Genomic DNA, 13,962 nt, shown 5'->3' with positions numbered 1-13,962 from the left:
AACTATAATTACCTGAAAAATCTGAAAATTCAGACCCTTTTATTTACCTTCACAAAACAAGTATAAAACAAATTTCAGTATTTTGTAAAGATGCACACCACCAACAAATTATGGCTAGTATTTCACATCTGATATCATAGTCACTGCAAATTACTGCTGCAGTCCTCACGTGATTATTTCATAATGTGTCCACCCATCTACATGTAGAACAATTCCTCCTGGTTGAGCCACATTTAAATACAAGAAAGAAAAACATCTTCACTACTGGCATCCATGAAGTCAAAGTGGCCACCACGAACAGAGATGTGACTGGACTAGAGGGACAGGCAGGAGGGAGGTCAGAGTTCTTTCAGTCCCCCAGAGGGATCTGTATTCCAACACATGCTTAAAACAGAGGACTTCAAAGCAACAGTATAATGGACCTGGAAAACAGAATGTCAGCACATAGGTAGAAAGGCCTGAATCCTAACAAGAGCTAACGCCAACAGAATGAATGAAGCACTTCAATCTCATCCCTGTTGTTAAGAAGCATACATGGAGGAGAGAGAGCACAGGACTTACTCAGGTTGTTCACAAAGAGACAGACGACTGAGACTCAGGCCTCCCTGATTCGGCACCCTTGCCTGTCAACTACCAGAGGGAGACTTCCTACTGCAGGCAGAGCACACTCCCCTCAGAGGCCCAGTGTGGAACATCAGCTTAGTACAATAAGCTGCAGGACACTGGTATTTACGAATTCCACTGCTCTACTGGAAGCTTCTCTAATCATGCCCCTGCTGTCCATTATTTCTCCGTGGACTGTATCTGTTTTTCTGTCTCCCTACAGACAATGAGGACGATCTTATCTCCATATCACAGCCAGCCCTACACAATGCAGATACTCCACAAGTTCCTACAAATGAAGCAACAGCAAGATATTTTAGGGTACATTTTACACTTCCTCTCTACGTTCATTGCCAATAAGACGACCTATCAGAACTGGCCTTCACAGTGGTTTCTCAAGTTCTACAAGTGCCAGCATTTTTTTAAGGCTGAAATCTTTTGGTGGAAAAATTTTACCAAATTAAGAGAAACACTATTTTATAAAGTCTTCCAGCAAAAGGGACAGAGGGAATGACACTTTTTGGTCAACTATTTAACTGGAAAACATATTCAAGTCCTCATTTTCAGGTTTTCACCACATTCTACAGGGATGCAAGTGACACTTCTTCATACAGAATTAAAGAACTTCTATGTTATGTTCCTTGAATACTTTTCTGATTTTAACTTCTAATATTTTCCCTTAAAAACTTTAGGCTCCAAGCCAGGTGCAGGGGCACACATCTATGATTCCAGAGACTTAAGAGGCTGAGGCAGGAGAACTGTGACTCCGAGGCCTGTCTCGGCGACTTAGTGAGATTTTGTCTCAAAACAAAACCCTAAAGGACTGGGAATGCAGCTCAGTTGGATAAAGCACCCCTGAGTTTCATCCCTATTGCAAAACAAAACAAAAGCACCACCAATAAAACCAAAAAGCAATAAAATAAAAAAACAAAATTAACAACAAAAATTGTTGGCCTGCAGCCATGCCACACTATTTCCAGTTGCTTGTTTCTTCTCAACCCATGGCTGACGGTGAGGAATACGAACATGTCCATCACTGCAGGAAGCTCCACTGGATGGTGCTGCTCTATGAACAAGCAAACAGATCTGAGCCTGATGCAAAGAAAGTGCTATATCTACAGTGTGATCCCACTGATGTGCATACCAGGGATACCTAAGTTCAGTCATCTTTTGAGTGAGAAAAATGTGTGTTTTTTTCCCTTCAGCTTCATTTTCTAAAAACTTTCCCCTAAAACATGGCATATTACTGAAGCAAAAAAGATTAAATAATTGATGTTTAGTCTAGGAGGACATGTTGAAGCAAGTTCCTTGGAAAAAGTCATCTTAGCGCCAATTTCTAGTTTTGGAAACAGGAGCAGAAATGAAGGATGGGTTGCAGAGAGAACAAAATGACCAAGAGGGTCATGAGTAAAGCCATAAAGAGCAAATGCCAACATGCTGCCAACAACACTGTCCCTCTGGTGATTCCTTTCTTTGCATGCTTGATTCTCTCTCCTTGAGAAGACACAGAGCCACTACCTGTCAAATTTCAGAGGGCAGCAGCATCTCTCTTCCCCTCTTCCTCTCCACTGCAGTTGGCTGCAGTTCCAAGGAAATGCATGGGCTTGGGAAATAAGAAGCATGATGTCCTAGCTCTAAACCTTGCTAGATTTGAGTCCTGGGGCAGGGTAGTGGCCCTACATGAAGAGTGGCATGCTTACCTCCACAAGTGCACATTAACTTTGAGGAGCACTAGACAAGCTACTTACTACAGACAAATTGTTCTATCAACTGCGAAGTGAAGCACAAGTGTGAGCTCTGATTACCTATCATGGAATTTGACGTGCAAATCCTCCAAATGGAAGGAAATCACCTGTCTGGCACTTGTCTCAGCCATGTTCTCTGTCCATATTTACTGAAATATGATGAGATCTTCAGAAAATTGAGAATGATGACAACAGTCACAACAGCAGCTGGCATGAACTGAGATTTTCTCTGTGTCTGTCACTATTTTGCACCATGCAGGGAATACTTCTTTTTAAAAGTTTTATTATAGAACCAACCGTGTGATTAGAGCAGAGGAACCTTCAATCCTTCTTCTCCTCCCACCTATGGGGAGGGGAGTGGGGCTGGAGATTGAGTTTATTACCAGTGGCCAATAATTTAATCAAGCATGTCACGTATTGGGGCTTCCAAAAAATTCCCTAAATAGATGTATTCAGAGAACTTCTGGGTTAGTGTAGGAGAGCAGCATACCCAATTCCATGGGGACAGAAACTCAGGACCCTTTTGGATCTCACCCTATGTGCCTCTCATCTACCCTGGTCACTTGTGTCTTTTATAATAAGTCAGTAAGTTAAAAAAACAAAATTTCACTGCAACTCAACACAATAGGTAATCATCACTAGTCCTTATATAGGAAATGGAGATGATCACTTGGCCTGGGAGAGTTCTGGAGAGCCCTGGAGATAATGTGCTTATCACAACAGGCACAGACATGTAGTTCAACATGTGACAGTCCCAGGCCAAAATGAGCTTCATTAGTTTTCTGACCTTAGAGAAGACAAGACTGGCTTCACAACTTAATCAAGCAGCTTGAGATACATATCACCACATTTTAATGATACAGGATGCTAAGAAAATTTAAGTTGCCAGCTGATGGGCACAGGGACCTCATATTTACACTGACAGGCTATAACACACCCACAGCCCAAAGTGCAAAGCCATGTTCATCTAATAGGGATATCTGTCCACTGGTAGAACAATCTCCAGAAAACAAATCAGAGCCTTAGCATCCAGAGTCCCTATGTCCTTCATTTTTAGCCTACTTAATTGTGTCCAAACAGCAATGGGGAAGGAAAACCAAGCAAAACAAGAGTGTCTCCCTGATCCTCTGGTCAGATTCTGTTTGAGTTGGCCTAGAAAGAAATGCTGTTTGACTAAAGGCTGAGAACACCTATTTTCCAACCTACCAAACAAATTAAACAATGAAGTGACTAGCCCTCACCAGACCTGAAAGCCTGGTCTCCCAGCCTCAGGCTCTGAGTCAAGAACTAATTCCCTGCCTTCCAGGTAACAGGGTGACTTCCTTCCAGACATACTCCGCACATCTGCGACACCAATGAGCTTGAACATACAGCACTAACTCAGATCCAAGTGGCACTCTTGAACCCACTCCTGGAAATCAAGCCTTAAAAACGTGGATGTCTAGGCCCAATCCCAAGCTTACCAAATCAAGGTTTTCTGGCATGCTGTCTAGGAGCATGTACTCTGAAGCTGGAGACCTGGGTTTAAGATTTGGTTCCATTACTTTCTAGCTATAAGTTTTGTGAGGGTAAGTTGTTTTATAGTTTTTTTAATTTCATTTTTCCCCTCGAGATAAAATTCATATAATAAATTTCAGTTTTAAAGTGCCCTATTCAGTAGTTTTTAGTATATGTGCAACATTACGTAACCATCGCCACAAATTCCAGGACTTCCATCACCCTCCAATGTCCTGTGCACAGCAGTGTCCACCACTTCCTCCCTTCTCCTCTGCCCTTGCAACCATGAAATCTGCTGTTTGTCTCTATGGATCTACCTTTTCTAGACATTTTACACAGAATCGTACAATATGTGGTCTTGTGTGTCTTAAGCACGTTTCAAAGATCCATCTCTGTTATAGCATGCATTGGTACTTCATTCTCTTGTACGGCTGAATACAACTCCCTTGTGTGGTGACATCAAATTTGTTGAACCATTCATCAGCTGATGGATATATATATAATCTTTCTATTTTTATTACTTTAATTACAGGGCTGTAGTGGGTGTGGTGTCTCACTGTGTTTTTTAAAATATGTTCTTTATTTATGTTAGTTGTGAACGAACCTCCTTATTTATTTTTTATTTATGGTGCAGAGGATCAAACCCAGTGCCTCACACATGCTAGGCAAGTGCTCTGCCACTGATCTATAGCCCCAGCCCCTCACTGTGATTTTGATCTGCATTTCCCTAATGACCAATGATGTCAAGCATCTTTTCATGTACTTTTGGGCTGTTTTTCTCTCTCTCTTTTTAAACATAAAATAGAAATTAACTTTATTTCTCTGGAAGAAGTAGATATTGATAGCTGGAGCAGCAACTCTGGCCACAGAGGCTGGTGGGAAAACATGGATGGAACAGGGGAAAATGGGTCAAACAGCACTGGTGTCCCTCAGGAAAGCTGCCTCCTTGGTCTCTTCCCAATCCTGGGGCCTTTGGCCCTGGTCTTTGCCATAAGATGGTCTGGCACCCTTTCTCTGTTTCCTGAACCATGTTGGGCTATTTTTCCAGGCACAAGATTCTAAGATCGAACAAGCCCCATAACGTGTCCATGGTAAGATCACAAGTCACATTCTTCTGGCACCCCCAAATGTCTGCCGGGGCTCTCTAGAAGAGTGCCGAGTCCTTATCGTTTCCCAGGTGTTGACCCATCTTTGGGCCAACACATCCTCCTGCCCAGGACACACATACTCCAGTCACAGGCCCCATCAAAGACTAGAGGCAGAGGCAGGTCACACACTGCCTGAGGAGGCAGCCCCCAGCCTATTATGGGGCTCCTGCTCACCTCCTAGCTGGGGCACTGAGTTCTGAACCAGAGTGTGCAGGGATAGCGTCTGGTGAGAGAAATGGGCAAAGCAGAATCCAAAGCCTTCTGCTGCCTTGGCCTCGCTCTGCCCCCTGGGAGCAGCAGGTCCTCCAGGCCTGGTGGGGAGTGTCTCCTACCCTTGTCCCATGGATGGGCTCAAGGGCTTCCTTCAGAGCAGACTCTTGCTCTCCAGATGCCTTTGAGTGCTTGTGATGGGCAGGACCGCTGGAGCCCAGCAGTGGGCAGCCGGCTTGCTCCGGGTTATCTGTGTATCTCTTTTAGAAAAATGGCTATTCATAATCTTTGCACATTTAAAAAATTGAGTTGTCTTGTTGAATTCTTTCTACATTCTGTATACTGGATCCTTATCAAATAGTGGTTTGCAAATATCTTCTCCCATTCTCTAAGCTGTCTTCTCATTTTCTTGACAACATCCTTTCATAAGCCAAAGTTATAAATTTGGGAGTCCAGTTCTTTCTTTGGTTTTCTGTGCTTGCTATGTCTATATTGACACATTTTTTTTGGATATCTATCAAATGAATGAACAAGACTTCCAGCGAGTTCTTTATCCTTTTTGTGCTATATTTTCTGACTGCTCTGAATAGGAAATGAGAAAATGCATGTAGAGAATTCTGGAAAGGCTATACACCCTGGCCTATAAAATAAGCTCTTGGCAAATGTCAGGTTTTATTACTGTTTGTAAGATGAAGGATAATAGAGCAATGTTTGTAAAAGCTCTTGACTGTGCAGATTATAGTGATAACCCAGGTGGTATAAAGGGAGTAGGTGAGCAAGAGGATGTGTTTGTTTTGAGAGCAGCACATTACCAACCATGCTGGTGTTTGAAGTAAGGAGTAATTAGAGTGGGTGAGCTGAAATGGGTAAGAAAAAGTCAAGAGCTCTTTCCTCCTCCCTTTATTTCTTCATTGTTGTAGCTGCATCCACATTACGGTGTCATGACACATGAGGTATTGCCTTGCAAATTCACTCTTGAGTACCGGCTGATGCTGTATTGAAAATGATTTGGGAACTGGAATAAATGCTCAGAAGAAGAAAGTTTTAAAACAAAAATCTGAGTAGAGAATGCTTTATAGATCCACAACATGCCTATTAGGAGTTCTGAGGGACTGGCTAAAGTAGGAAAAAAATAAAATGCTCCTTGAAAGAGAACCCCCACCCTGGCATCTTGCTATGATGGAACTCTAGGTCCAATCATGGGATAACTTATAGTTGAATTTCAGTATAACCCAGTTCTACCATGAGGTCTTAGAACTGCACACAAGGTTCTTCACGTGCAGAGTTCTTCTTCTGCTCATACTTCTCTGTCCTAGGGGAAGACTTTCTCACCAGAAAAAGTCAGCCATCCTAGTCCAATAGTGAGTACCACTACCTCCTCCAGGGTACAGTGACCCACCTTCTCAGCCTTCCTGGCCAAAAATGTCTCCTTTTTGTCTCCTTTTATGTCTATGTCACCAGTTACTGTTTAGAATCACTGCTATTTCTAATGTGCATGACCTAATTCCTGTACCAGACAATTAAGTCCCAAGAAGAGAACCCTTATTTAATTTCTTCCCCAGAACCCAGCAAAGTAGCTGGCCTTTGGTAGGAGATTGATTAATATTTCTGAGCAGGGAGAAGCAAAGAATAAAAGAGTAAAGGGAGGACACATTAGCTAATACAAGTTAGGGTTGCTCTTCTCATCTTTGCTAATAAGGCTATAATGTGTGTATTTTACAAAGCCTCTTATATTTGGAAAACTCATGTTTGTGTAGCTCAAACTCTCATTCAGGCTTAGAAAATCTGAGATCAAAAAGATTTCTAAAATCAGGTTAAATCAGATTTGCTACCAAAGGGTTGCAATTCAGAAGATCTAGAGATTCACTTATTTTGGCAAAAGTTTCAAATCAATGTTTCTTAATAAAATTGAAATTGATGAGAGATGAAAAATTCCACCCAAAACTAAAATCAGGGATCACCACAATATCCTTCCAAGTTTCATAATTGTCCTACTCCACTACTAAGTCAAAAGGAAGTTCCTAGTCTTTAGTAAGAGCCTTCATCGGTCAAGTCAAACACTATCCTATAAATGTGGAAGCTATTTCCACTTAAATATATGCTTTTAATTTTTGATACACATTTATACGAGGGTAGAATTTTTTGAAAAAAGAAAAAAAGTTACCAAGTTAAATTTATGTAAATAACAATGTGATCATTAAAAAACTTTTCCAAAAGAGAGACATCCCAACAACAAATATATTACACATCCTCAAAAGAACCCTGAGTGGTACTACAAACCTTACCCCAACTTGACAGATGAGGACACTGAGGTTTGGTGAAGAACCTGATAGTGAAGGACCTGATCACGTGTCCCCGGCCACAGGGTCAGAACTTGATCTAATCTACTACATGACTTGAGCCTTATGCTGTTATCATAAGATTAATGCTGACCTCCCTAAATGTTTCAATTGTATATAAAGATCTGTCTAGATAATGCTACTATTAAAAGGAATAAGAGATCAAAGGGAATTATGTATTTAATGTTTTGGAGAGTAGGCATTGTAACCTAGTCCAAATGACCTTGACATTATTCTACTCATAAATTTATATCAGAGCCATCTGGACCACTTTGGAAAGGTCCTTGCCCTATCTTCTCTATAATTTTTACCAATTAATACCAGACTTTAATAGTAACTGGCACATTTTCACATAACACTCTTCCTGAAAACTCATGCAAGTTAACCCAACAAGTAAAGAGAAAGTAAACAGATGTGCTGCCAGAGAATCGTGAGAAGAATAAAAAGGCAGCCCTACAATGCAGACAAACAAAAGTAGAGCCAGCATACAACAGTGGATGTCTCTCAGAACATAACACCATTTCATAGAAATCTATGTTCAAATGAAAAGTATCTTCATGCCCAAAGCAGTCGATTTCACTTATTTAGATGATGAGAAAACACCCAAAACAAATCCAGGTGGGAATACATGGTGTAAATGACCCTCTGACAGTAAAATGACAAGTACGGGAGGAAAAGGGGTCATCGAAAGGCCCCCATTGGGACAGGACTCGTGTGTCTCTGAAACAGGCTGCAAAGGCTGGCCTGCAAGTTCAGCATGTCAATGGAAGACAGTGTGTCAAGTGACCAGTCAGTTGTTCCATTTTGAGCTATTAATTTATATAAAACTCTGAAGATAGAACACAACACCATTTCTTGTCCACTGAGCTGTGGAATATCATTATATAGTTATATACAGCCCTAAATGAAGGAAAAAAAAAGCCAAGAAAACCAATGAAGCAAAGGGGACTTCCCTGGGTTACGGGCTAAGGCTATGACTGCAATGATCTAGTTACTTGCACTGTGCGTGATAATACTTTATAAGATTTTGCAGCAGATCCACACCCTTTTTGGTCTTGATTTTGTTGACTTTAATGAGATACTGTGGAGATAAAAGAGAATTTTATGTTGCTAATTTCAGGCAGGGTTCTTAAATCATGGGTTCAGGTGGCAAACCACCACACTGGGCTACACAAGTCAAAGAGCCTCAGTGGCTTCAGACAAGGTGAGCTTGATTTGGGGAATGAGGATTTGGCACAGTCACAGAGAGTGTAAAACAGATTAGAGCATTAGCATTTTATAAATTTTCACAATTAGTTTACTAGACAAGTGGAAATAAAACACAGCAAAACATTCTAGAACAGCTAAGCATTCCCCCTCGGTGCAATGCATTTCAGACTTATAGTTCACGTGCTCCTGAAAGACAGCTCTGTGCAGAAAACAGGAGTCCCTTCAAGAAAAGTGACACTGGGTGCAGTGGCGCACACCTGTAATCCTAGCTACCTGGGAAGTTGAGGCAGGAGGATCACAAGTTCAAGGCCAGACTGGGAAACTTAGTGAGATCCTGTCTCAAAATAAATAATAAAAATTTTAAAAAGCTGGAGTCTTGTTCAGTGCTAGAGTACTTGCCCAGGATGTTCGAGGCCCTGGGTTCAATCCCTAATATTACCCCTGACATCTGCTTAAAAAAAAGAGAGAGAGAAAAGAAACATGCCATAAAATACCAAAACTTATAATCCAAAGACATGAATCAAAAAGAATTCTTGTAACTTAAAAATGAAAATAATAATAATAATAATAATAATCTGTTATTAATTCATGTAGTTAACTAAACAGCACTGGTTCTGATTTTCATTACTAGCCAAGATTTTTCTATTGACATTGTTTCTTGCTTACTTTGTTTTATCATAGAAAAGATTTCATGATCAAACAAATTTAAGGAGTCAAATGTTTACAAGGAAGAAAACACAAAAGAAAATTCAGGAGAGAAAAACTTGAAATGAGAAATTTTTCCATTTTAAATATTTTCCAAAAACTGCAAAAGCATCTCTATTACCCGGAAGCAGCCAGCATTAGAACAGGTTAGAACAGGCTGAGGTCAAGCAGAGCTAGTGTCTGGTGGGGACTCAGTTGGAGAATCACTGCTCTAAGCTTAGGCAGCATGCTCTTGACTGCATGTTTTTCATAAACTCAGACTTCCTCAATGACTCCTTCATTTCAGTCTTTCCTTCATTCCAACTGAATTCATGGTTAAGAAAAGCATGCTCTAAATTTTTAATGTCATCAGTGTTACCTCTCACCAAAATTTATCCCCCGAATCACTCACTCACAAGCAACATTAAGGTTCTCACCAAAGAATCCTGTTTTGGCTTAAAGAGACCCATAGGACCAAGGCTCAAAATATGAGACAACAGGGCAATGATGGATCCCAAAAGGCTTGGAGAAAAACGGAGATTAGAATCCTTAGGAAAGAGTCCCCTCCTCTAATGCCCCAACAGCCTGCTGACTGGCAGGATGCTAGTTACCAAGCTCCAGGCCAGAGATGGAAAAGTCCATTCCTACCTCACACATTTGGAGCTGAAACAGGCGCCTTTCCTTCTCCATTTCTTCGGCAATCTCAGCTCCTGTTATCTCGGTGTGGATCATCCTGTGCTGTTTTGCATGCTCTCTTTTTTCCTTTTCAATTTTTGTACTATAATAAAAGCAGATATAATTTTTTTCCAAACACATTCATGCACAAAACCAAGAGTGAATCCTTCTGGTTTATTAATTCTATCAAATGTACCAGTCTGATGGGGGTTGATGATAACAGGGGTGGCTTTGTGTGTGGAGTGGGGCAGAGAATATATTGGAACTCTCGGTACCTTAAGAAGTAGGTAATTTTCATATTATTTAACAAGCGAGGATCATTAAAACATACTTTACTATTCTAGCTCAAGATCACAACCTAAAAAAAAAATACTGAAGTCTGTGATCTAACCATTGTGTTTCACTGCCTCCTGGGTGCTAAACAGAAGACTGTGAACTGGGGATAGTGGCATACACCTATAGTTCCAGTGACTCAGGAGGCTGAGGCACTAGGAAGGCAAGTTTGAGGCCAGCCTCAGCAACTTAGGGAGACACCGTTTCAAAAACAAAACAGAACACAAATAACGACAAAAAGGACTGGGGATGTAGCTTAGCGGTAAAGCACCCTGGTTTCAATCCCTAGTGAGGATAGCAGGGGGAGACAATAGAAAATGTCCAGGCTTTTTTGGTTATTTGGAAGGTAATAATAGATTCTCTGTGTGTACGTAAAAGTCATTTTGTTTTCTGTGATGTAAACAAATGAGACCTATTACACAAAAGAGACAATTTGTTTTTTTTCCTTCCTGCACCACAAGAAAGAAATCGACCTATTTGGGAAAGTAATTATTTGAAAAGAATTTATTTAGCTGGGTGTGGTGGTGCACACCTATAATCCTGGTGACTCGGAAGGTGGAGGCAGAGGATTTCAAGTTCAAGGCTAGCCTCAGCAACTTAGCAAGAGCTTCTCTCAAAACAAAAAGGACTGGAGATGGAGCTCAGGAGTAAGTGTCCATGTTCAATCACCAGTGCAAAATAAATAAGTTAAAAAAATAAATAGAAAGAAAGAAAATAATTTATTTAAATTATAAAAACAAAAACCTTCCTCAAGGTCATATAACTGAAACCCACTGAACTCACTATTTGAATTTTTGTGAGTGTCCATGACCCACTTTTCATACAGAAAGAAATGGCCCATAGCATTGGTCAACCATTGTTACAGCCTTTTGGTTCCCAGCTGCATTTTTAGCTGTTCATGCACAGAAGCATCCCTAGGATGGCAAGTGCCCAACAACGCACTTGTTACATAATCAATTACAAAAGTAGCTTGGGAAACAGGCTTAGTCCTGAACTTGTTCTTCTTTTGCTTCTCTTTTCATTCCGCTGCTATTGCTGCCTTCCAGAAATGTCTTTATTCTCTTATGTTTACAGTTACCCAACTTTACAGCCAAGAAATTTATTAAAAGCTTTAAAATACACACATCTCCCACCCTATTCTACTGCCTGATATTACAAATTTCCCAGAGTAGTAACAAAGGGCCATGGTGCAATACCTATGGTATAAACACCAGCCAGGCAGCATGCAAAGTGCTCACTTCCCTAATCCCTCCCTCTGGTCTCACCCCAATGCCCATGTTCTGCTGCTTAGGCTCTGGGGTAGACAGAACTGGAGTGAATGCCAGCTTGATGGCTACCAGATTGTGTTTTTCTTTTTCTTTCTTTTTTTCTTTTTGGTGGTGCTTGGGATTGAACGTGGGTACTTTACCACTGAGCTGTATCTCTAGCCTTTTGGTAAATTTTTTATTTTGAGGCAGGATCTTGCTAAGTTGTTGAGGCTGGTTTCAAACTTGCAATTCTCCTGCCTCAGCCTCTGGAGTTGCTGGGATTACAGGGGTGCACCACTGGGCCTGGCCATAACTACTTTTAAACTAGGTCAGCACCCCCAATTTAGGTCTTCCAAGGGCATACTAAGTGTTTTGTTAAGAAGATATTAGGGGCTCTAGCCTTTTCCCAGTTACTTTCTTATGAAAACAAACAAACAAAAAGCACCAATACCCAAAACAAAAACAAAACAAAACAAAAAACACTTACAACTTTGTCTCATAATCTTTCCAGGCTTTGTCAAATGGCTTCTTGAGATCCTTAGAAAAGAGAGAGAGAAAAAAAACCTGAATTCTATTTATTTCTGCTTAAAAAAAAACAAATAATTTTGAAATAACATTTTAGCAAAAATGACCTCTTTTATGGGCCATTTGAAACTTTTCCCAAGAGGCTGGGTGCACATTATACCACTTATTACACACAGAAGCCTGACAGGGAGGCAAGGTGGGTGTTCCTGATTATGCTGCCCCAGAGTGGGACCCAGAAATTCCAAGAGGTTGGTCAGTCGTGGACACACTGGAGGAGCCAACACAGGCCCACCGACTGAGGCACTCACAGATCTCCTGAAAGTGCCTACTCTCGTTCCTCTCTCTCTCTCTACCCTGTATCAAGCAGCACATCATTTCCAACGATCGTTTTTTGAAGAACATTATTTTAATGCTAAAAATGTTCAGAGTACCTCTCAAGTACAAGTACTATTATGATCTTAACAGGAAAAAAAACTATCAATCCTTCCAGTTAAAGTGAAAATCAAAAGTTTGGAATTCTGGACACTTACTACTTTGACTCCCTTTAGGTCTCCTTTTAACAAGGAATCCAAGGTGAAGATCACATTGTGGCTCCGACCCTGGAGCTGAAAATCAAAACAAAGGAAAGATGGAAGACAGTTAAAAAAAACAGCAGCACATAAGACAATAAAACCAGCTCTTGCTGACTGAGCATTTCTCACACACGGGTTCAGGAAGGCTCTGGAAGGCTGCGGCGTGTGTATCCCCTCACAGAACCTACAGGATGTCTCCCTGGGGAGGTGGCACAACCACTGCCACTTGGCACTGAGAAATGGGGATGGAAGTGGCATGTTGATGAAAGTGCAGCCCCCACAGGGGAGCAGGTTTTTCCCAATGCTCTGAGGCAGTGGCCTGGGGCTCTTTCCTTTAAAGGTACAGGGAGAGTCTGAAAGGAGATGGTGCTGCTGCTCAGCTGAAGAGAAGAGCAACAGAAGAACGGGGGGTGGGGGACAGTGAAAGAAGCAGCAGTACAAGGACAGAGAAGAGGTTATGACCTGGTCTCTTTAAGAAGCCTCCTGGTACCCTGACGACATCAGTTTTAGTGACCTAGAAATGAGGCTGCGGGGATCCGCAGGACCAGATTACTGAAGGAAAGGCCTATGGATCTCCTCACTCAAGAAACATTCCCACTCAATCTGTGCTCATCAGTCTGTCTACCTGTCTGTTCACCTGCCTGTCCATCACTCACTGAACACCGACTCTGGGCCACACACTACACTAGAAACTAGGTGGTCCTGGGGATTGAGCCCAGGCACTTTGCTGGGCCCAAGTGCTTGATGAGTAAGATGATCAGCTGGATGTTGTTCCTGCCTTTAAGGGATCTGTGCTCCAAGGGCAGGGGGTGGGCGGAGCCAAGGCCGCCACACACTGCCATGCATGTGGCAAGACGTGGGGAATGTGGTGGGAGAAGGACTAACTCTGACCCGAAGGGGCTCTGTGCAGACCCTCTGAACCACATCCACAGTGTGGGGTGTGAGATCTGACTGAGCAGATGTGTCAACCGAGGCAGTGAGAAGTGCTGTTCACGCCCTGGTAACCCAGAAAGTGCTGAATGTGTTTATTTTTTAAATGTCATGGGGATGCTAAATGAGTAAGGCAACGTGGGAACACAGCAGGGCTGGGAAAGAGAAGACATTTCCTTTGGCTCTGAACTTCCCCCTGATGCTTTCCTGTTGTTCTCAGCCCAGGCTTCCTGCAGCTCCTAAGT

General features: G+C 41.8%; 1 protein-coding gene across 1 annotated transcript in view; it reads right to left on the bottom strand.

The window, feature by feature from the left end:
• Positions 1–12,820, bottom strand: part of LOC143388185 (arf-GAP with SH3 domain, ANK repeat and PH domain-containing protein 1-like) — a gene marked incomplete at its 5' end in the record, with an annotated part of 70,919 nt that extends 58,099 nt beyond the window's left edge. Inside the window, 4 exon segments of the mRNA XM_077108035.1 lie at positions 8,538–8,623; positions 10,084–10,213; positions 12,178–12,227; positions 12,746–12,820. Coding sequence (XP_076964150.1) covers positions 8,538–8,623; positions 10,084–10,213; positions 12,178–12,227; positions 12,746–12,820 — 341 coding nt within the window.
• Between the last annotated feature and the right edge of the window lie 1,142 nt (positions 12,821–13,962).

This window comes from Callospermophilus lateralis, unplaced genomic scaffold, assembly GCF_048772815.1.
Source record: "Callospermophilus lateralis isolate mCalLat2 unplaced genomic scaffold, mCalLat2.hap1 Scaffold_1167, whole genome shotgun sequence".
Lineage (NCBI taxonomy): Eukaryota > Metazoa > Chordata > Mammalia > Rodentia > Sciuridae > Callospermophilus > Callospermophilus lateralis.
This window is presented reverse-complemented; position numbering and strand designations above follow the sequence as displayed.